This window comes from Dromiciops gliroides, chromosome 4 (assembly GCF_019393635.1).
Source record: "Dromiciops gliroides isolate mDroGli1 chromosome 4, mDroGli1.pri, whole genome shotgun sequence".
NCBI classification, from domain to species: Eukaryota; Metazoa; Chordata; class Mammalia; order Microbiotheria; family Microbiotheriidae; genus Dromiciops; species Dromiciops gliroides.
In genome coordinates, this window is record NC_057864.1 from 132,406,504 (window position 1) to 132,429,483 (window position 22,980).

A 22,980-nucleotide genomic window follows, 5' to 3' on the forward strand; every position below is an offset into this window, starting at 1 on the left:
CACTGGTCCTGAAGTTGGGAGGATCTGAGTTCAAATGTGACCTCAGACACTAGCTATGTGGCCCTGGGTAAGTCATTTGACCCCAATTGCCTTAAACATCCAGGGCCATCTTCAGTCGTTCTGATGTATATCTTGCCACCGGACCCAGATAGTTCTGTTGGATAGAGTGAATGAAGTTGATAACTTTGCACTGCCCTGTACCACTTAAATCCAATTCACTGCAAGTCATGACATCATCTCCCCGATGTCATGGTCCTCTTTGAGAACAAAGGACAAACAACAACAACAACCAAGTAGAAGCTGAATTTGAACCGTACTTGAGTTGAATCTCTTTGAGGAAGCTGTAACTCTTAAGGATTGAGAGAAAGAACAATTCACAATTCTTTCTAGCAGTTGTTTTGGCTAGTTTCCCCATTCATGCCTTTGCTTGACCCTGTGCTATGAGTATTGAGGCATCTAGGTGGTACTGGGTATAAACCATTCAGGCTTTTGCTTGGCCCTGTGCTGTAAGTATTAGAGCATCCAAGGGATGATATTCTGATAGAATATCAGACCTGGAGTCAGGAAGACCTAAATTAAAATCCTGCCTCAATCACTTACTGTGAGACCTTGAGCAAGTCACTTAATTTCTATTAGACAATCTCTTCACCAGTAAAATGAGAATTATGATAGCACTTAGGATCAAGTGAGGTAAAGTATAAGAAGGACTTTGCAAACCATAAAGCACAATTTAAATCATAGATATTGTTACCACCTTCTTTCTTTCCTTTTCTCCTTCCTTGCTTTCTTCCTTCCTTGTGATCAGATTGGGAGATACAATCAAGTTGGGAGCAATAACTAATACATTTCAAGCTGATATGAATTCAAAACGATCTTGACAGTTTAGAACATTGGACTGGATTGAATAGGGTTAAATTTTATATGGATAAATGTAAAATCTTATACCTGGTTTCAAAAATTACTTAATAAGTATAAGATGTTAGATATCAATACATCTGAAAAAAGATCTGGAGTTTTTAGTAAACTGCAAGCTTAATGTGAGTCGAAGGCGAGAAAGCAACTATGATCTCAGGCTGCACTGAGACATAGAGCTTGCAAGTATAAAATATGATTGTCCCACTGTACTCTGCCCAGGTAAGACTACAACTAGGTTATTGCATTCAATTCTGGGCACCATGGTTTAGGAAGGACATGGTTAAATTGGATCATGTACAGAAGACAGCAACTAAAGTGACAAAGGACCTTCAAACCATGCCACAATGAGGGAGGATCTTTTGGAGGAATTGTAGAAAGTTAGCCTGGAGAGAAGACATGGGGTTAGGGAGAAAAGAAGCATGAGGATGAGATTTCAAGCTTTCACTGAATATTTAAAAGATGATCATATGGAAGAATGAATCAGTTTGTTTTTCTTGATCCCAGAGGACAGAAGTGGGAACAATGGGGAGAAGTTGCAAAACGGAAAATTTAGACTTTGATGTAGGGAAAAACTTCCTAACAATTAGAGCTGTCCAAGAGTGTAATGGGCTGTCTGGGGAGGTAATAAGTTTCCGCATCACTTGAGATGTTTAAGGATGGAGGCTTTAAAACTGGATGAGGTATGTTATAAAGGAGATTCTGGTCTGCTTGAGAGTAGGATAAGGTGATTGCCAAGGTCCCATCTAACTCTGAAATATGGTAAAGTTAGGGTTTCACACATGTACAAAGTAAGAAAATGAACACACATATATGTATATATGAGAATGAACACATAATATATAAAATAGAATGAACACATATAGCATATATAATATATAAAATAAGAGGATGAATTGTATATATGTCATATATAAAATAAGAGAATGAACACACATAGTGTATACAGTACACATTGCATATAAAATAAGAGAACGAACACACATATATCATATATGTTATACATAAAATAAGGGAATGAACACACACATGTGCATACACACACACAGAGTATGTACTGGTATTACCACATAACCCTGTTTGGGTTTGCCCTTTCTTGTCATTATGTCAAATTATTTCCCTGCTAGTCAATAGAAATGAACATTTAGCTCATGTTTTATAAATCACATTTCTACACATACTCTCAGAGTTGAGCCAGGCTGGAAAGAGGCATGATAGCCCTATAAGTAGTATCAGCATTACTATCCCCATTTTACAGATGAGGAAATTGAGACCCAGAGAGGTAAAGTAATTTATTCAAGGACACACAGCAGGCTATTGGCATAGCTAATACTCCAATCCTACTGATTTAAAAACAAAACAAAAACTTTTTTTTTTTTTAAGTCAGCCAAGCCTCAGTAAAATGTGTGCTGTTGTGGGTGAATACTGATACAAAGTAGTAAAAAATGCTCTTTTTCCTTGAATAACTCTAAAACTTATTAATAGCCACTGTTTAATTTAAGCTTCGCTCCAGAGTTCTTTTAACTTATGGAAATTTGTCTCTGGAAAAGTTTTAGCGGTGTTAATTAAATTGTTCATTAGTCTTTTATTAGACTCCGTGTCAGGTTTGGATTACTGAGCCCACAGGGTGGTACCCCCCCCCCCATACACACATAACGAAGAACAAAACCTTGGGATAGATTCATACAGTGAGTGCTATGTCTTCTCAGGCAGGGTAAGCTCTTCAGGGAAATCACAAGCAAGGGCTGCTCAGCTTTTTAATTAATGCCGCCTATAATACAGGGCTAGTTATGGAAGGGCTCCTGAGTCAAGCCATAGAAGGCATGATCAGGAGTCTCCATCTGGAAATCAAGGACATTGCTGACCATGCTTCCTGTGCTTTACTGGAAATTCAAGGGAGGGTCAAACCATCTGATTATAATGATGTCAATAAGCTAATCGTATCACAAGTGCTTCACATCTGTACGACACCTAACAGTTTGTAAAGTGCTCTCACTTGTATACACTTATCTCACCTGATCCTCGCAGTGGTCTTGTAGGGCAGGTAAGACAGGGTTTATTATCCCTACTCTGCAGATGAGGAAACTGAGTCTCACAAAGGTGCGGTGATTTTACCAAGGTCACAGAGGTAGTCAGTGACATGGCTGAGACTCAAACTTAGAGGCAAGTTAGGTGGCACAGTGGTAAGAGAGTCAGACCTTGAGTCAGAAAGAGCTGAGGGCAAATCCAGTCCCAGAAACCTAAGGCATTTAACCTCTGTCTGAAATGATAATAGCACCTACCTTACAGGTTAGTTGTGAGGCTCAAATGAGATACTATTTGTAAAACACTTAGCATAGTGCCTAGCACATAGTAGGTGCTTAATAATTTAAAAAGAAACATCCAGTAGGAAATAATGTCGTTGATTCCAAGAAAGTAAGCCATGCTTCTCCTCCTGGCTTCAGATAGCAGATGGACCAGCTCAGTGGAGTGCTGCATAAGACCATATTTCCTACTGTTCATGTGTTCAATTGGTCAATCAACAAGCATTTACCTTCTATGTGCCAGATACAAACCTAGACACTGGGGGAAGGGAACAAACATTTATTAAGTGCCTACTATGTGCCAGGAACTTTACAAATATTATCTCATCATGTACACAAATATCTTGCTACAAAATATATGCAAAATAAATACATGGCAATATTGGGGAAGAATTAAGGCCCTTGATAAAAATAAATGAACAAGTGGATAGAGCACCGGCCCTGGAGTCAGGAGTACCTGAGTTCAAATCCGGCCTCAGACACTTAACACTTACTAGCTGTGTGACCCTGGGCAAGTCACTTAACCCCAATTGCCTCGCTAAAAAAAAATAAATAAATGAACAAAACAAACCAACCCACAGCAACAGCCACAGACTCCATCACAGTCTTCCTATGAGAAAGGACTACCTACCTGAGATGCATCCTGGGGGAAAACAGCATCAAAGGCAAACATCTTGGGTGGAACCTGGTTGCCTCTCTTCTGGAAGGCATTCTGCCCTCCACAAGTCAAGGGGTCATAGAGGGTGATTTGCTTCTTCCTTGGATCCACCTTCAAAAAGGAACTGGATTCTGAGGTGTCCCTGGCAAGGGTGGAGCAGATGCGAACCATGACCTTCACCTAAGAAGAAATACAGAGAAAGGAAGTTTGGATTAAGGGAGCCAGATAGTTTATGGTAGAAGAACCCTCATACATTATATCCCTGAGGGTTCCTGGTGCCCTTGGACTTTCAAGCAATAAATTATGATGAACTTCACCATGCATTAGAAATATAATCCTCCATGGGCCATGGGAGAAAAAAAATAGTGTATTTATAATTACCAGGTAGCACATGTTGATGTCTCTATTACTTTGATACAGAGGTGGTGCATCACTTTCTTTGTCTTGCTATTAATATAAATTGAAAATTAACTGTACCCTGGTGGCCCAATTAAGTAGATGAAAAGGTAATCTGGGCTGCCAAGCTCTCAGGGCCTGTGTGGTTCCCCTGAAACTTGAAGATCAATAAACCCAGCACATAAAAGTTAGCTCTGTAATTTACTTCTTGCTTGCTCACATCAGGACTCTTACAGACGAAACCCACAGTTATTAGTGTCATCATTAATGGCCTATGAAATGGCCTGGTTTTAATGGTCAGCATTTGAAATGTGCTCAGAGGGCCAGCAATGATAAAGAATTTGTTTGAAATATGGTATTTTAGGATCCATTAGATAAGTGTGTAATGACTGGTTATTTTCAGAATCAGGCACTATGTCTGTTGAAAACGAGAGATGGAATTTGCCTTTAACCCAATTTCAGTAGTTTAGCTGCAAAGAATATGGTAGCCAGAAAGGACTTTAAAGGTTAAGTAGCTAGGCTCCTTCGTTTTACAGATGAGAAACGAGAGATTCCAGGAGTGAAGTGACTTTTCTAAGGTTACATATTTAGCCAGTGACAGAACCTGGAACCAGATTCCCAACACTCAGTCCCAAGACTTTTCTGCCAGATTGCATTGCTTTCCTAGCTAGCATGAGGACCCCATCATGTAATATAGGAATGACAACTGTCTCTCATAGAACAAAAGAACCTCACTCTGGAAGCTGGCTTTGAGGCCATCTAGTTTGACCCCTACTAGACCAGGTATTCCCTCTTCAATCTCCCTTAAAATTGATTATCTAGCCTTGAAGACCTCCAGTGATGGAGAAGCAACTTCCTCCTGAGCCCAACCCTCATTCGGATGGTTCTAATTGTTAGGAAGTTTTTCCATATATGGGACTAAAATTTGCCTCTAAATTCCCTCTCTTCACTGAATGCAGTCCTTCAGAAGGTAGCTAGCTAAAGGAAACTGACAATAGGCTAACAAACACACAGCTTTAATACAGAAAAAGTCATCTACAAGTGGCTTCCAGTGCTCTCAACCATCACATTTATCCTAACAGAAAGCAAAAGGGAGACAAAGACAGAATTTGGCCCCTTCCAGTCTGTCATCGTACTGTGCCAACATAATTCCCATACCAAGGGAGTTTGAGAGGGGGCACTGGGAGGAATGCTGGAGACCTTGGCTTTGGGGCCAGATTAAAATTACCTCCCAAACAGCTGCCAATACATTTGCTAAAGCCTTCCATTCCCCTCTTTTTGGTTACAGAAAGATTTGGCTTGTTATGGCTTAGAAAGAAAGAAAGAAAGAAAGAAAGAAAGAAAGAAAGAAAGAAAGAAAGAAAGAAAGAAAGAAAGAAAGAAAGAAAGAAAGAAAGAAAGAAAGAAAGAAAGAAAGAAAGAAAGAAAGAAAGAAAGCAAGGAAGGAAGGAAGGAAGGAAGGAAGGAAGGAAGGAAGGAAGGAAGGAAGGAAGGAAGGAAGGAAGGAAGGAAGGAAGGAAGGAAGGAAGGAAGGAAGAAAGAAAGAAAGAAAGAAAGAAAGAAAGAAAGAAAGAAAGAAAGAAAGAAAGAAAGAAAGAAAGAAAGAAAGAAAGAAAGAAAGAGGGAGGGAACAAACAAGGCTTGACTTCTCTCCTTATTTTAGTTTCAACTTTCTTGTAGTGCTCTAATTAAGTGAAACAAAAACCCTATTTTGTATAACAGTATTTCCAGCCACTCTGTTTCTGGAATGAGAAGGACCAAATGACAATTCTCTCTAATTCAGGTTTTTTTGGTGGGCAAAGATAAAGAAGGGAAGTAATAATAAAAAAGAGTAAGAAGGGAATTATAACAGCAGTTCCTCAGTGGGGAAAAAGGAAGCTTCCAAAACAGAGCAAATTCAAATAGTGATGCTGTCCCGTTCCCCTCCCCCCTCCTTCTATGTTCTCTCTAAAGCAGGAGTTAATTTAGTTTTGTCACAGACCACACTGACAATCTGATGAAGCCTGGGAGCACCTTTTCAGAATATTTTTTTTAAATTCATAACAGAAGGAAATGAAAAATTTCAGTTAGAGGCCAGTGAAAATAAAGATATAAATTTTCCCCCATCCAAGATCACACCAGACCTCCTGAAATCTGTCTCTGGACCCTAGGCTGAGAACTTCTGCTTGAGTGGCAAATATAACAAAAAAGAAAAATATTGGATGCTGGAGGGGATGTGGGAAAACTGGGACACTAATCCACTACTGGTGGAGTTGTGAATGGATCCAACCATTCTGGAGAGCAATTTGGAATTATGCCCAAAGGGCTATAAAACTGTGCCTACCCTTTGATCCAGCAATACCACTGCTAGGTTTATATCCCAAAGACATCCCCAAAAGAGAAAAAGACCTATTCATACAAAAATATTTATAGCAGTTCTTTTTGTAGTGGCTAAGAATTGGAAATCAAAGAAATGACCATCAGCTGGGGAATGGCTATCCAAGCTGTGGTATATGGTTGTGATGGAATATTATTGTGCTATAAGAAACAACAAACAGGACAATTTCAGAAAGGCCTGGAAAGACTTATGAGAACTGATGAATAGGGAAGTGAGCAGAACCAGGAGAACGTTGGGCACAGTGACAGCAATATTGTTTGATGAAGAACTGTGAATGACTTAACTATTCTCAGCAATGCAATGATCTAAGACAATTCCAAAGGACTAATGATGAAGCATCCTATCTACCTCCAGAGAGAGAACTGATATTGATTGAACACAGACTGAAGCATGCTATTTTTCACTTTCTTTCATTTTTTTCTTTTATTCAAGTTTTCTTATACAAAATTACTGATATGGTATTATTTTACATAATTGCACATGTATAACTGTATATCTGATTACTTACTGCCTCAGAGTGGGGAGTGGGGAAAGGAGTAAGGAGGGAAGGAGGGATAGAATTTGGAACTCAAAGCTTTAATTAAAAATGTTTATTATCAAAGAAAAAATAAAATATAAATGGGAGAAAAGAACCTCTGCTCTACAATTTGGAACTGTGCCCAAATTGCTAAAAAAAAACTATACATACCCTTTGATCTAGCAATACCAGTGCTAGGTCTATATCCCAAAGAGATGAAAAAAAAAAGTAGTGAGGGTGGGAGAAGGTCCTATTTGTACAAAAATATTTATAGCAGTTCTTTTTGTGGTGGCTAAGAATTGGGCATCAAGGGGATGCCCATCAATTGGGGAATGGCCAAACAAGCTGTGGTTTATGATTGTGATGAAATATTATTATGCTATAAGAAATGACAAGCAGGATGATTTCAGAAAAACCTGAAAAGACTTGACATGAACTGATGCAAAGTGAAGTGAGCAGAACCAGGAGAACATTGTACACAGCAATAGCAATATCCTATGATGAACTATGAATGACCTAGCTCTTCTCAGCAATACAATGATCCAAGACAATCCCAAAGGACTCATGATTGAACATGCTATACTCATCCGGAAAAAGAACTGATGTTTGAATACCAACTGAAGTATACTATTTCTCACTTTCTTTTTTTGTCTTATACAAACTGAATAACATGGAAATGTTTTATGTGATTGCATACGTATAACCTATATTAGATTGCTTACTGTCTCAGGGAGAGGGGAGGGAAAGAGGAAGGGGTAGAACCTGGAATTCAAAACTGTTTAAAAGTTGTTACAATTTGTTTTAACATGTAATTGGGGAAAAATAAAATAAAAAAGAACCTTTGCTCTAAAGAGTTCTGCAAATAAGTATAGATGTCAGGACCTAAAGGATGAGGCATTAGCTCTAAAGTTCAATGTTATTCATATTCACCCTCTCTTCCCCCACCTTTTTTCCTTCCTACCCCCATACACATGCATTATCTGCAAGATATTACTTAAAGAGCAAATACACTTGAACTGGATACCACCCTTTCCTAGAAACCTGAATTTAGAACATAGCAAGAAGAGGAGACTGACCCAGATGGATGCAAGATTTTTTATTCTAGACACAAGATAGTTGTTCATAGCAAAGAAACCTCCTTAACCCCTCCAGCTACAATGAAGCCTTAATATTAGCTTTATATTTACTTTGCATGGATCCATTCAGTGCGCTAGTGTCCTAAAAGAGTGGATAGGACTTCCATCCAGTCTGTGGAGAGCTCAGGTACCAGGAGACCTTAACTCAGTAATTACTATAAAAATGATCATTTACGAGAAGAGACTCTTTCCTGAGGTCAGACCTCTTAGTCTTTTCCAGTGGCCCATTTTGAACCTATTTTCTCACAGCACGTACTGAGAACGTTGAAGTTGGAGGAGAGAGAGGGAGAGGGAGAAGGGGAGAGAGAGAGAACGATAGAGAGAAAAGAGAGAAAAAAAACAGAGAGAGGAGGGGGGGTGGGAGGGAGGAAAGAAATTGGGAGACAGAAAAAGAAGTTAGTGATGAATGGTGTTGAAAAACTCAGAAGTATTATGAAGATCACCTTTAGCTCTGGGCCCCAGTGTTCAAGGAAAATGCAAACTATAGGATTCATGCTTGGAGGAGGTCACCTTACTGGGTGTTGTAGCTATGGCTTCCAGGAAGCAGGGTGGAATGAATCATGTTGAACAGCCCCTTGAGCAATTGGCTTCTGTCCATGAAGCTGCACCTCAGACATGTTGTTTCTGCATCCTAAGAACAGCACTTTTACCTACTCAAATCTAAATCAAGATCATCAAGGCCTTACTATCTACCTCCCATATGCCACATTCCCTCTCCCCTCGGCTTTGTGCTGTTGCACAGTTGGCCCCCCATGTCCACATCCCTCATCTCCACCACTCAGAACCCTCATTTTCATTCCAACTAGAGCTCAGGAGCTATCTACTCCCATGGCCTTTTGTTCTTCCTCTCCACTGTCCAGCCTCCTTGCTCTCCCTCACATGTGACACCTAGTCCAGTTACTGGTATACATTTTATAGATGGGTATTTCTCATCTGTCTCTCCTTATTCAGCTGTTCATCCTCTGTCCTTCTTGAGATGACCTTGTATAATTTTTTATAGGTTGTGAATTTATTTATCTACGTGAAAGTTGTATCCCCTCCAGGCGAATGTAAATTCCTTGTAAATACAGATTCCTTGTCTCATTTTTAAAAAAAAATTCCCATACTGCAGGCACTTTTAATAAAGGTCTGTTGAATTAGATTGAATTGAACCACATATTTCTACTATCACTATCACTGCTCTGAGCCAGTTTTCTATGATATATATGGCTTTAGAGGGATAGGCCTCCCCAAAGATAGCTTTGTCCCAGCTCCCATTCATATGGCTCAAGCCTTGGCCATATGAATGGAGGTTGGGACAAGGACATTAGTATAGAATATTTAGGGATCTGCTACTCCATAGGTTCAGAGATATGAAGCTAAATGGACTTCAGAAGACCAACCCCCCTCATTTTACAGAGGAGGTTAGAAAGGTTAAGTGACTTGCCAAAGGTCACAAAGATAAACCTCAGAGATGGCATCTGAACTTTGAACCTCTGACCCCAGTACTTATCCCAAGGCACCACAATACCTAAACTCAACAAGGGTCCTGTTAACAAAATACTGTCCAATACACAGTCAGTTCCTGGCACAATGAAACAGAATTCTATTTATCTCCCATTCTGGGCATTTTTTTTGTTGTCTCAGAGTTTCAACAAACCTATTATCAATTGGTTTCTCCGGGTTTACCCTGGCTACAGAAGTAGTTGTACCCAAAGCACCTACACTGGTAGCCGCCTTCGGTGTGTGTGTTCTCTGAGTCTGGAGTCTTGATGTAAGCAGATTCTCCAGTCCTGATTATGAAGGCTGGAATTGGAGATGCTGCTTACAACCCCAGGCAGAACTGATGAAGGCACATGGCCCATCGCACTTCGATTTTCACAATTTCGCATGTAATTTCTGGGTAACTAGAGGTGCTGAATTTAAAGTCTGAGCTGAGCTGTGCAGAGTTACAATAGGAAGGAGGCAGGAAGGGGGTCTGAATTAGTGATTCACTCTGCTAGGAGCATAGCTCCTGAATTTTAATGAAGTGCCAAGGCCCCGCAGTTGCTGGTCTGGCTAAGGGAGATACACAGCTCCTTTAAAACCAATTGAACCCCAGGCTGGGAGAAATGTCATACTTCGTTCTTTTCTTTGCAATTCATTTAAATAAATGGAGATTTTTTTTCTCTTTAAGGGAAGGAAATTGAGTTTTTCTGCCTCACTTCCTTTTTGTCATTATTCCTTTAGTCCAACACTCCACTTCCTGACTAATCCCCTGTAATTAAAGGGTTTAGGAGATACCACTTGTGATCAAGGAGGCCACTTGCACCTCCTGCCAGAAGTTCTCACTCAAGTGACAATAACTGCTCAGGTTCTTGGCAGTATCCCCTTTAACCCTTCTTTGTACAGGCTGCCACAAGAGGAGGAGATGACACAAAAGAACAGACCCAAGATGTTCATGAAACTTAGGAGTCAGGAAGATGGACAGTCTTAAGACTATTTCCATCCTTCTTCCACTTGGAGATACCCAATAGGACTGGAAGATGGGAGGGCAGAGTAAAAAAAGCTACCTACTCATCAAAGACAGTGGAAGAGAAGTAAGTGCCTAGAGCCCTCTTACAAGAGTAGACGGATGCATGTTTCCTCCACCTAGACCTCTGTTGGCGAGATCCCATTTGGGGCCTTATTTATCTAATTATTCAGTGGACAAGGCCAGACAGCTGTTGCTCTAGGCAATGTGGCTCTCTTTCTGCTCTGCTCATTCATCATCCCCGGCACCTCCTTCTGGACTGCATTACAGCATTGGGAGAGGAAGGGGTTGGGGTAGACTCACAGCACAAAAGGCAATGGTCATCCTGTGGACTCTGTATTAGCACTCCATCAAAGTAACGACAGCTCCAGAGTGCAGAAACTGCCTTAATGCAGGCTAATGAAGAGTGGGCTCCTGTTGTTACTGCTGTAAATAAAAATCTTTGTGGGGAGGGGGAGAATGGAGATGTCTGTCCTTACTGAGGCATGAGACATAATGGCCCAATGCAAACTTGAATTTGCTTGCTCCTAATTTCACCCAACAGGGACTTTTCTGAAGGCTTTCTTCAATACTAAGAAGCTCAGGAGAATTTCTAGAAAATATGACCATGGAAAGATGATGGAGTCAGGAAGACTGGGTTCAAATCCCACTTTTGACAGATACAGACTTTGTGACCACAGGCTAATCACTTAATCTCTCGGGGCTCCAGACAATTCTTTAAGACTATAACTTATTGAAGAACTGTTTATCTAAATCGGGGAACTTCCACAAAGGGATTGTTCCACACAGATAAAATTACAAACCTTGACCACCCCCAAACCTAGTGTCTTCCAAATTATAGAAGGAAGGTTTGGATGATGCTAAAATGAATGAGTAGTATGGGAGTTGGGGGAGGGAGCAAAAGTCACAATGCTTTAATAGCTTTCTGAAATTTAATTTTTCTTTATTTTTCACCATTTATGACACTTGATTTTTCACACATACTATATATTCATTTCCTACATATACAGTATGTGATGCCATGGTATTATAAATTAAAAACAAAATTAAAGGAGTTATTAAGTATTGAAACCTCTTTGTGACTTTTGGCCCACCCTGTAGAAACAGAGATATATTAAGTATGTCCACATAATGCAGCCATGATTCTATGCCATATTCTTGTTTAACATTATTAGGGTACCATTTTTAGGGCTTGAGTCCATGTCTATTTTTTTTACAGGGCAATGAGGGTTAAGTGACTTGCCCAGGGTCACACAGCTAGTAAGTGTCAAGTGTCTGAGGCCAGATTTGAACTCAAGTCCTCCTGAATCCAGGGCCAGTGCTTTATCCACTGTGCCACCTAGCTGCCCCATCCATGTCTAATACAATGCTGTAGACATCATAAATATTCAAGAAAAGTCTATTGCTGCTGTTAATGTCTTGCCCTCTAGAATATTACAGACTAAGGATCCCAAGATGTGTAGTATTAAATCCTTTGGAGAACTTTTTGTTAATTCTTTGAAATTTCTTTTGCTAGTTCTACCATATTGGTCAGTGGAGTTTAGATTTCAGGAGGTTTCTTGGAAACTTCCCAGCTGGATCAGCTCAACTTATTGGCATATTAGCTTGAGAATATCGATATTCACAATCACAAAGTATTATATGATCAACCCTGAGTCTTCCATATTTGCTTCTGCTTTTCCTCCACCTACCCTACAAAGTTTCTGGGTAAATGCTTTCTCTTTTCTTCAAGGAAAATAGAAAGCTAAAGGGCATAGACCTCCAAAAACATCAACAGAAGGAACATGGAAGAAAGTTGAAATGAGGAAAATAGAAGAAGGTGTCTCCAAAACCAAAGCAAATATAACTCTACAAAAGCAGATTCTATCTCACTCTCATATCCAGATTTGGACTAATCCCCCTCATCCCAAGAATATATGGCTTCATCAAATTATCCCATGATGGTTCTCTTTGCTCTTTCTATAGGGAAAAGCCTGAGAAATCACAGGCTCAAAGATAGCTAGACCTGGAAGTAATCTCAAAGGCATTCTAGTTTAACATCCTCATTTTAGGGAGTTTAAGTGGCTTGTCCAAGCTTACATAAATAGTAGACACCAGGATAGGGATTTGAACCTCAGGTAATCCAACTCCAGAGCTGGGGCTCTTTCCATTGTACCATGTTCCTTTCCTGTTACCTCAGTAGAAAATGCATCTTCAGTGGATAAAGCACCGGCCCTGGATTCAGGAGGACCTGAGTTCAAATCCAGCCTCAGGCACTTGACACTTACTAGCTGTGTGACCCTGGGCAAGTTGCTTAACCCTCACTGCCCCACAACAAAATGCATCTTCTCTGAGGATTAATACTACTCTGTCTTTATAGCCATGATACTGGTTCTTTAAGACCCTGTGTGATGGGGATTCTTCAGAGCAAAATGACACCTGCAGAAACATCCATTAGCTCACTATCACCTGGTTGACTTTCTCAGATCCAGTGTGAAGAGGGAACGGGAGAGGGAGAGGGAGAGGGAGAAGAAGAGAAAGAGGGACAGGGACAAGGAGAAGGAGAGGAGGGGAGGAGAGAGAGAGAAAGAGAGAGAGATTTTGAAAGACAGTCATATGAGATGGATCAAAGTATCTATTTCACTTCTTGATTTAGCTATTTAAAAAAGAAAAATGACTTCAGTTCAAACTTTGATTTAGGCAAAAATCCATAAGGGTTTTCTTAGAAGAGTATCTAAAACATGGTATCTATCTATAGTCAGTGGTAAGAAAAGCTAGCCAAAGAATTCATATTCCTAATTTCTATAATAGATGGAAATTATTCTTCTTCACTGAGCTAAACAGTTGAGAAAGCTTTCCAGGAAAAACTCTCCAAAGTGAGCACTTCTTTGAAGAACATATCATTTTCTCCAAAGAAGGTGAAATTCAAGAACACATGGACCATTAAGTTTCCTAGAGAAGAAAGCAATCCATGGAAGACTTGCTCTGCGAATCCCCAAACCACATGGGATCATGGGCTTTTCCCCCTTTTTTGCCTAATTAAATGACATGATGAATGTATAGGTTATCTGTATATGGTATATTTGTCACTTTAAAGAAATCTACTAACCTGGTTTAACCAAGAAAAGGAGGAAAAGCAGCCAAGTTGAAGAAACAATATGTGGTATTTCTACCTTATATTCTCAGTGTCTCAAGTTGAACAAGAATAGAGGTTCGACAGTAAAATTGGAGGTTCATTTGTCCTACTGTGGTGGTAGAAAATATCAGCACGTCTAACTGGTAAATTCAAGGAGGAAGTGTGAATTTCTGAAACACATTGCAAATGTAAAGGATAAATTACTTCAAGCCCAAGTAAAAACAGATCCAAGTTAAGTAAGATGGTACATGGTCCTCCTTTCATCAGTAGCAAAGAGGAAGTGCTAGGAGCCAGCATGCCTTACACCACATAGCTTGCTTCATTCTTTCTTCCTTCTCTATTCTTCCTTTCAACCACCCCTGCTTTGATTTCTTATGAAAGGCAAACAAAAGAGATTGAATGGATTAACTCTTTTTTGTGTTTTGGAAAGTGAACTGAATTCAAGTATTTTATAGCATAAGGAAAAATTAAAAACTAAAAACTCCCCCCTGCCTATTTTCATACACATGATTTGAAATGACAATCTCTAAAGCAGAGGTTATTAGCCTTCTTTGTGTCATGGACACCTTTGGTGGTCTGATGAGGTCCATGTGCCCCTTCTCACAATAATGTTTTAAAAAAATTGAAGGAAATGCTACATTTGGGTTAAATTTACTGAAAATAAAGACAAAAAATAAAAAATAAAATAAAATAAAGACACATTTCTCCCCATCTAAGTTCATGCCTCTCCCACCACCTATATCTCTCCACAGACCCCTTGAGGTCCTGCCAATCTCAAGCCAAATCGACAAGAATTTATTAATGTACCCTTGTACCAGACACTATGATAAGCTCTAGAGATACAACAAATTGAAAAAAAAAAAGGCAGCAATGACAACAGTCCCTGCTCTAATGGGGAAGACAACATGCAAACATGTACAAACGAGATCTAGACAAGATAAACTGGAGATATTATTGTAGAGGCAAGGCTAAGAACCTATGCTCCAAAAGAACAGTGACATGTTTTCAAGGGACACAAAAATTTTTTAGAAAGGTTTCCAAAGTGGTTTACCAGATCTTGCCAAATCTTTATGCTGATGCCTCATGCTTATGTCTCAGACTCTGTGCCCAAACTTTGTGTCCACACATTGTTGTTGTCCATATCCTCTTAGATTTGGATCCCCAAATCTTCTTAGTTGGGGTGCTTTAGGAGAATGAGTCATTAACATGTTCATGCTGTAAGTGTGTCATTCAGTAAGTTATTGTCAAGGAGCAGTAATGGTAATGTCCATTAATGTCACCACCAGGAAGTCACTGGGAGAACTGGGCATGAAATAATGGCCATGTTTTCATGCCTTGGGATGTGCAATTTGCCTCCTTCTTTCCCCTATCTCTATTCTTTCCCCCCATCTATCCCTGTTTTGACTTCTTATGAAAAGTAAACAAAATGAGCCCAACAATGATCTACCTCTTAAAGAAATACAGAATTTTGGAGCTGGGAGGAACCTTGGACATCATGTATTATAATTCAACCTTCAGAGTATGTTATAAAGTATGGAAGCACAAAATTAGACTGAAGCAAGTGGCAGCATGGAAAGGACATTTGACTCAGAGTCAAAAAGAAGAGGGAACAGATCTTGATTTCACTCATATAGGGAACTTCCAGGTGAAGAAAGTCCATCTACTACTGCAGGATGTCAATCCTACAATTTATAATCTTGGAGTTGCCTAGATCAACAAGAGTCAAAGTGACTTGCCCAAGTAACACAGCTAGCATATGTCAAAGGCAGGACTTTGAAGCCAACTCTCCATCTGCTTCACTACATTGTCTACAGCCCGTCTTGGAGACAGAAATACCTAGGGCCCCACCTAGGCTTCCAATTAGTGAATGTTCACCTTATTTTGCCCAGACCCACCATGCCACCTTTATGCCTGTTATCCAATGCCAGCCTCTGCTTTCCAAGTCAGTCTCTAAGAATAGTAACCAACTCAACCCTACCATTTTGAAAAGGACTATTCCTCCTGATTCCCCAGTCCAAAGCACTCCTCCCTGACCACCAATCTCCTGGATGTGTTGTGGTGCTCTATTATAATGTAAGCTCCTTGAGGTCAGGGGTTATCTTGCATGCTTGTGTCTATAGTCCTATGCTCAGTGCTTTGCAAGGAGCTTGGCACTTAGTCAGAGCTTAGTTAATGCTCAATCATACATAAAAGCATGGATTTGTTAATTTGATATCTCTTGTACTCGACCTTTCCTTTCTATTCCAAATGGTGCCATTCCATTTGGGTCTTTGATTACCACTCACCTAGATTGGTTCTAATTAGTCTTCCTACCTCCAGTCTAGATGCTGCTGCCAAATTTGTCTTCCTAAAGAATAGCTGTAATCCTATCACTTCCCTACAAAAAAAGAAAAGCAGTGATTCCCACTACTTATAAAGCCTCCCATGATCTCTCAGAAGTGTTTTCTCTTGTCTTTGAACTCTTACCTTGTTTGTATCTCTCACTTGAGCATGGCATAGTGGTTAGACTCTTGGACCTTGAGACTGAAGACCCTGGTTCAAATTCTACCTTTGATACTTACTAACTGTGTAACCATGGCCAAGTCATTTAACTTCTATGAGCCTCAGCTTTTTATCTATAAAATAAGGATAATACCTGAGGTACAAATGGAATATGCATTTGAAGCACTTTGCAGCCTTTAAAATGCTATCAAAATTTAAGTTATCATAACTTTGTATTATATTAGTTCATACATGTACACATTATACAATAGCAAACAAGATAACATTTGTAAAGTGCTAGCATAATGCAGTGAAATAGGCAAATGGTAGGCACTTAATAAATGCTTTTTCCCTCCTGTCCCCCTTCTCCAAGAAGGCTCTAAGTTCCTTGGGATCAGAGACAGGAACTTCCTCACCCTCTTTATCCCCTATAGTAACTAGCACAATGCTCTGTACATGGTATGCTTTTTATAAATGTTTGATGAATGAATGTGACTAGAACATTTTCCTTATTCATCTCACTGGGAGACTTTGGCTCCTCAGAGATGCCAGGGGATGAGCTCATCTCATCTAGTAAATAATGAGCAGCAATGACATCAGTCAGGGAAGATTTACATTATTAAATGCCTAGGCTGGGAAAGGTGACAAGTAGCAACACAATAAAACTAAGTGAGAGAACACATGTGTGGGGACCAGGAAATGGAGCCCAGTAATGATATGCACTCAATAAAGGAGTGTTTTGGGGAGTGGAGAGGGAGAAAAACAACCCCAGGGCCCCAGATCACAACACATCTGTCACAGGGGGAGCCACTGGGAAGAGTCATTGCAGGGAGACAGCAGGAAGCCAAAGAAAGGTTATTTCCAGAGGAGGTATAACTTGCAATGTGGGCAGTACATTTGGACCACCTGAATGCTTAGCACTAGATGAGAAGCTCCAAGACATGGTGGAGGTGGACAGGATGGTTTAGGGAGAGGCAAAATGTTTTCTGCAGGGAATGATCTGGAATGTCAATGTGATAGCTTCAAATGAGGTCCCATCATTTTCTTTTTGTGCTTTTGTATTGACATCTTTTGACATTTTTCACCATCTATATTTTCCAACATATCCCTCTTTCCTCTTTTCTCCCAGAGAACCACCCTTTAAAGCAAAGAGCAACAAAGAGGCAACAAAACTGACCAACATTTTGGGGAAAAAAAAATCTGACATTATTTATACTGTTCCACACCCAGGTTCTCACTTAGACAAAGAAGGGCAAAGGGAGGGGAGAGGAGGTATCTTCTCACATAAAAGAGGCCTCATTTAAACATCACATTGCATTAGGAAACTTGACTTATGATTCTCAAGGAATTTACAGCCATTTACAATTGTGGGGATCCTACCACAAGAGTCGACAACCTTCTTGGGGGATCTGTTCCCCAATGTAATTGCTCTCCTTGTCTGAATGTCTCCCTTCTTTTTAACCTAAATCCATTGTACTCTAATTTGGGCTGGTTTCTTTGCTTGGCCTCTTCAATGCATGAGTTGGTGAGGATCTCCCATAGAATAATAATAATAGCTCCCATTTCTACAGCATTTTAAGGTGTACTTTCCCCACAGGAGTCTTGTGAGGGCAGCTGAACAAGCATTATTAGTTCTCTTTTTCATATGAAGAAAGCAAGGCTCAGCTTAAGCCCAAGGTAACAAGTCTCAGTCCTTGGTGTCCTGAGCATCCAAGTAGAAATCCAGCATCCTTCCCATTACACCATGACATCTCTCTCTATCTCTGTAATAACCAGGAAACTTTATGCAAGGAATGCAGAAAACTTTACGGACATCTTCCTAATTGCTGCATCAATCCTGTGAGATGAGTAAGAAAGAAATCATTATTCTCACTTTACAGGAAGATAACGAAAACACCAATTATCTGCTCACCTAGGGTCACATAGCCAATGCTGACCCACCATGAGGGTCTAGGTGTTCTAATTTCCAAGGTAGGCTTTTTCCAGTGACTATGAGACCACCGTTTCCTTATCTGTAAAATGAGCTGGAGAAGGAAATGGCAAACCATTCCAGTATCTTTTCCAAGAAAACCCCAAATAGGGTCAGAAAGAGTACGACAGGGCTAAAAACCCCTGAACAACAACAAATCAGATCTGAATTAATTCAACCCAACCCAACTGGACCCAATTTAATCCAATAAGCAAGTTTTAACCTCCTACAGTGGTAGGTCAAGCTCTGTGCTAGGTGCTATGGCTACAAAGACAAAAATCTCACAGTCCCTGCCCTCAGGGAGTTTATATTCTCCAGTGAGGGTGGGAGAGATAAAGTGAAGATTGCATGGCTTTCAGAAGTGGATGAAGCAAATACTCATGGGATCATAAGATTTAGGGCTGGGGGGGGGGTGGCTTTTCTCAGCACTGTTTGTGTTAGTAATTGTGTATGTCTAAACCTGTGTTATTTTACCTATTAGAATTTCCATGACTAGAAATGGAAACAGCCATTCCAAAGGTAAAATGGTAAGGAAGGATGCTGCCAGCAGATCTTTTAAATGAAGATTCACTGCAGATGCACTCAGTTTTTATTTTAGCATTTACTGGTTTTTTTTCTTTTTTTTCTTTTTTTTGCAGGACAGTGAGGGTTAAATGACTTGCCCAGGGTCACACAGCTACTAAGTGTCAAGTGTCTGAGTCTGGATTTGAACTCAGGTACTCCTGAATCTAGGGCTGGTGCTTTATGCACTGCTCCACCTAGCTGCCCCAACATTTACTGTTAATAAAGTGTCAGTTTAGGGCTACAACTCACTCATGTGTTCAGACTGGACAGAGCTGTCTTCCTTAAAGAGGGAAATGCTAAGAAAATGCTGCATCTGCAAGTATAGATTCTATTACCAGTGAGATGCTGCAGGGGTAGAACAACAACAGAATTCAGATGGAGTAGATTTTAACCTGTTCATTTTACAGGCAAACCCCTTGACCCAGGATGCCCTCAAAGCCTCTAGGTTCACACACATAGGATCCTTACTCAGGGGCTGATCCCAAAAGAGTAATTTTCTCTTTGGTTCATTATATCTTGACCCAGGATTTACTCTGCAACAATCTCTAAATATAGTTTAACTGTAACTTTATTTTCCTATTGGAAAAAGGGGTCTCCTAATCCCCTACAAACATTCAAGATAACAATACAATTGGCAAGGGTCTGCTTTTATTTCATCCTACAGAAAATGCAGGGGGGCAGCTAGGTGGTGCAGTGGATAAAGCACCAGCCCTGGATTCAGGAGTACCTGAGTTCAAATCCAGACTCAGACACTTAACACTTACTAGCTGTGTGACCCTGGGCAAGTCACTTAACCCCAATTGCCTCACTAAAAAAAAAAGAAAAAAAAGAAAAAAGAAAGAAAATGCAGGAGGCTTAAGACTCATTTTGTTGTTGTTCATTCATGTCTGACTCTTTGTGACCCCACTTGGTGTTTTCTTGGTAAAAATACTACTAGAGTGGCTTGCCATTTCCTTTTCCAACTCATTTTATAGATGAGGAAACTGAAGCAAACAAGGTTAGGTGACTTTCCTAGGGTCACAGAGGTAGTAAGTATTTTGGGGCTGGATATGAACTCAGAAAGATGAGTCTTCCTGACTTTAGGTCCAGCACTCTATCTACTAGGCCATCTAGCTTCCCTTAAGACTCATAGGAGCCTGGAGCATCTAGGTGGTGCAGTGGATAAAGCACTGGCCCTGGATTCAGGAGGACCTGAGTTCAAATGTGACCTCAGACACTCTACACTAGCAGTGTGACCGTGGGCAAGTCACTTAACCCTCATTTCCCTGCAAAAAAAAAAAAAAAGACTCATAGAAGTCTGTAAAGAGATTAAACAATAACAAAAATCCGCAAAGCTCTCAAAGAGCTCGATCTCTTCCTAAAAAGGAGTCATTTAGATTATGGGGATTTATTGAACATGAAATGCCCCTTCCCAGTGAAACTGTACTGCCTAAATCACTCACTGCAATAATAAGAGGTTCTTCATTAGGCATGAGGACTACTGTTCTCCAAGAAGTGCTCTGCTCAGGAAATCCCTTTTTGTCTCTAGAAGAGCAGGCCTCCAAACTCTGAAATTGAGGAACTTTCGAACTAGGCATTATTCATGAGGGAATTCTCCAAATTGGTGCTATGCTGTGATTCCTAGGAGACTGAAATCCTAGGAAGCTGGGGTTCAGACACATGGTGCCTGACTCCTCTCTTGAGCCAAGTTGACACATATGTCTGTTTCTGCCGTGTACTATGTTAGATGAATGCACTTACTCTGAGGTCTCCTGTCTCTAATAGAGAAAGTTCAGGAAGCTCTGAGCAACCAATTACACATAAGTCCTGTGTCTTTGTCCCCAGGTGTCACCAACACCTTCCCTTAGTCTCCATCTAAATACTCATCTCCTCAACTAGATTCTGGTTTGAAATGTAAATAGGTAAAGATAAAAAGGAATTGAAGAAAGCCTGAACTGGTGGTCTTTTAGCTCACTTGTTCAGGCCCTCAAAAAGGGAAGCCTTGTCTAACAAATCCTTATCCTCTTAAGGTCTAGCCAGCCAATGATCTTGGAGGCAGCCTCAGTCACTGAAAACCAATGAGGTTGTCTGTGTCTTTTAAACCAGGCACTAATGAGCACATTCACACTCCTCTTGGGCAGGTACCTCCCTAACCCCACAACAAAAGATCATCATGCTCTGTAAACCCATAAAATTGAACCCACCTCCTGACAGAGAAGTGAAGGACTCAAGTTGAAGGAGGTATATTTTTGGATGTGGTGTTTTGTTTGATGATTCATATTTGTTACAAGGTTTTTGTTTTTCTTTTTTTCAATGGGGTTGGGAAAGAAAATTAATGTTTATTAATTGAAAAAATAAAAAATAGAAATAATAGTTATTAGTTATATAGTGCTTTAAGATTTGCAACGTGCTTTTGAAAATATTATCTCATTTTATTCTCACAGCAACCCTGAGAGGTAGGTACTATTAACTATACTCATTCCACAGATGAGGAAACTGAGGCAGACAGTGATTTAAATGACTTCTCCAGGGTCATTCAGTGAATTCCTATGATCAAATTTTATTGGACCTCTTCTTGACTCCATGTCCAGTGCTCTACCCACTATTTTATCTATCTGTCTCATCATATGAAAAAGGGGACATGGAGTCTTGGGGCCCTAAAATAGTAGAGTAAACAGACAATTGGAAAAAAAATTAAATGGGGTGGGGAGGAATAAGACTCAGTGAGAAGTAAAATGTAATTGTACAAAAGGTGCTTGGAACAGGAATTTAAATATGTCTGTCTGAATGTAGGATGTTGGGGCTTCTTACCACAACCAGAATACTTTTGGTAGTTTAAAATACTCATCTACTATACTCAGCAAGTTCTCCCACACCAGTATTTTTATTTTAAAAGAGGGATGCAATTAGAGAGAAAGACTTAAAGTGGAATTTTGCCAAATATTTGAGCCTGGTGTGCTGTATGAAACCATCATTATTAACTGAGACATATGTCCGTTTATCAAAGGGCATCGATAAAGTCACCCAATGACAAAGTTAATTACAACTACATTCTAGAGCAAATAAAATTTCTCTCATCTTTTAGTAATTCCTTACATTCTTTAAAAGTGCTACTCAGACTGGTCCAACCATTCTGGAGAATAATTTGGAACTACACTAAAGGGTTATGAAAGTGTATAATATGCCCTTAGACCCAGCAATATCACTGCTATGTCTATAGCCCAAAGATATGTTTTTAAAAGGAAAAGGACATATATACAAAAATTTATAGCAGCTCTTTTTGTGGTGGCAAAGAATTGGAAATTGAGGGGCTGCCCATCAACTGGGGTTTGGCTGAACAAATTGTGGCATATGATTATGATGGAGTACAATTATACTATTAGGAATGATTAGGGGCTGTTTTAGAAAAACCATGGCAAGACCTATATGAACTGAAGCAAAATGAAGTGAGAACCATTAGATCATTGTGCAGAGTAATAGCAATGTTTCAATGATGATCAACTGTGAAAGACTTAGCTACTCTGATCAATACAATAATCTAAGACTCATGTTGAATAAATGCTATTTACCTCTAGAGAGAGAGAGCTGATGAAGTCTGTGTACAAATTGAAGTATAATTTTCTCACTTTTTTTTTTTGCTTTTTGGGGCAATATGATAAATGTGGAAATATGTTTTCCATTATTTCACATGTATAACTGATCACATTTTACTTACCTTCTCCATAGGTGGAAGAGGGATGGAAGGGAAGGAGAGAATTTGGAATTCAATTTTAAAAAGAAAAGAATGTTAAAAATAAATAAATAATGAATTATTTTAAAAGAGGGGAAAGTGCTACTCAGAAACTGCCAATGTTGACAAGAGTTAGGAATCTTCAATGTTTAAAGGATAGTAGAAATTTGGTCATGCTAACATACTGTTGGTGATGCTCTGAACCATTCTGGAAAACAAATTGAGATTGGGTTAAGAAAGTGACTAGGTAGAATTGTTTGCCATGACTTCTCATGTATAATTTATGTGGAATTGTTTTTTGAGTTCTTGGGGTGGGGGTGGGAAGGGAGGGAGGAAGAGAAGTTGGAACACA

The 22,980-nt window shown here is 39.8% G+C and overlaps 1 protein-coding gene across 1 annotated transcript in view; it reads right to left on the minus strand.

Annotated features, from left to right (window-relative positions):
• KIF26B (kinesin family member 26B) overlaps positions 1-22,980 on the minus strand; it is a 639,143-nt gene that overhangs the window by 108,554 nt on the left and 507,609 nt on the right. The window contains exon 6 of the mRNA XM_043962875.1: positions 3,847-4,053. Within this exon, the coding sequence (XP_043818810.1) occupies positions 3,847-4,053 (207 nt within the window). The remainder of the gene's footprint in view (positions 1-3,846; positions 4,054-22,980) is intronic.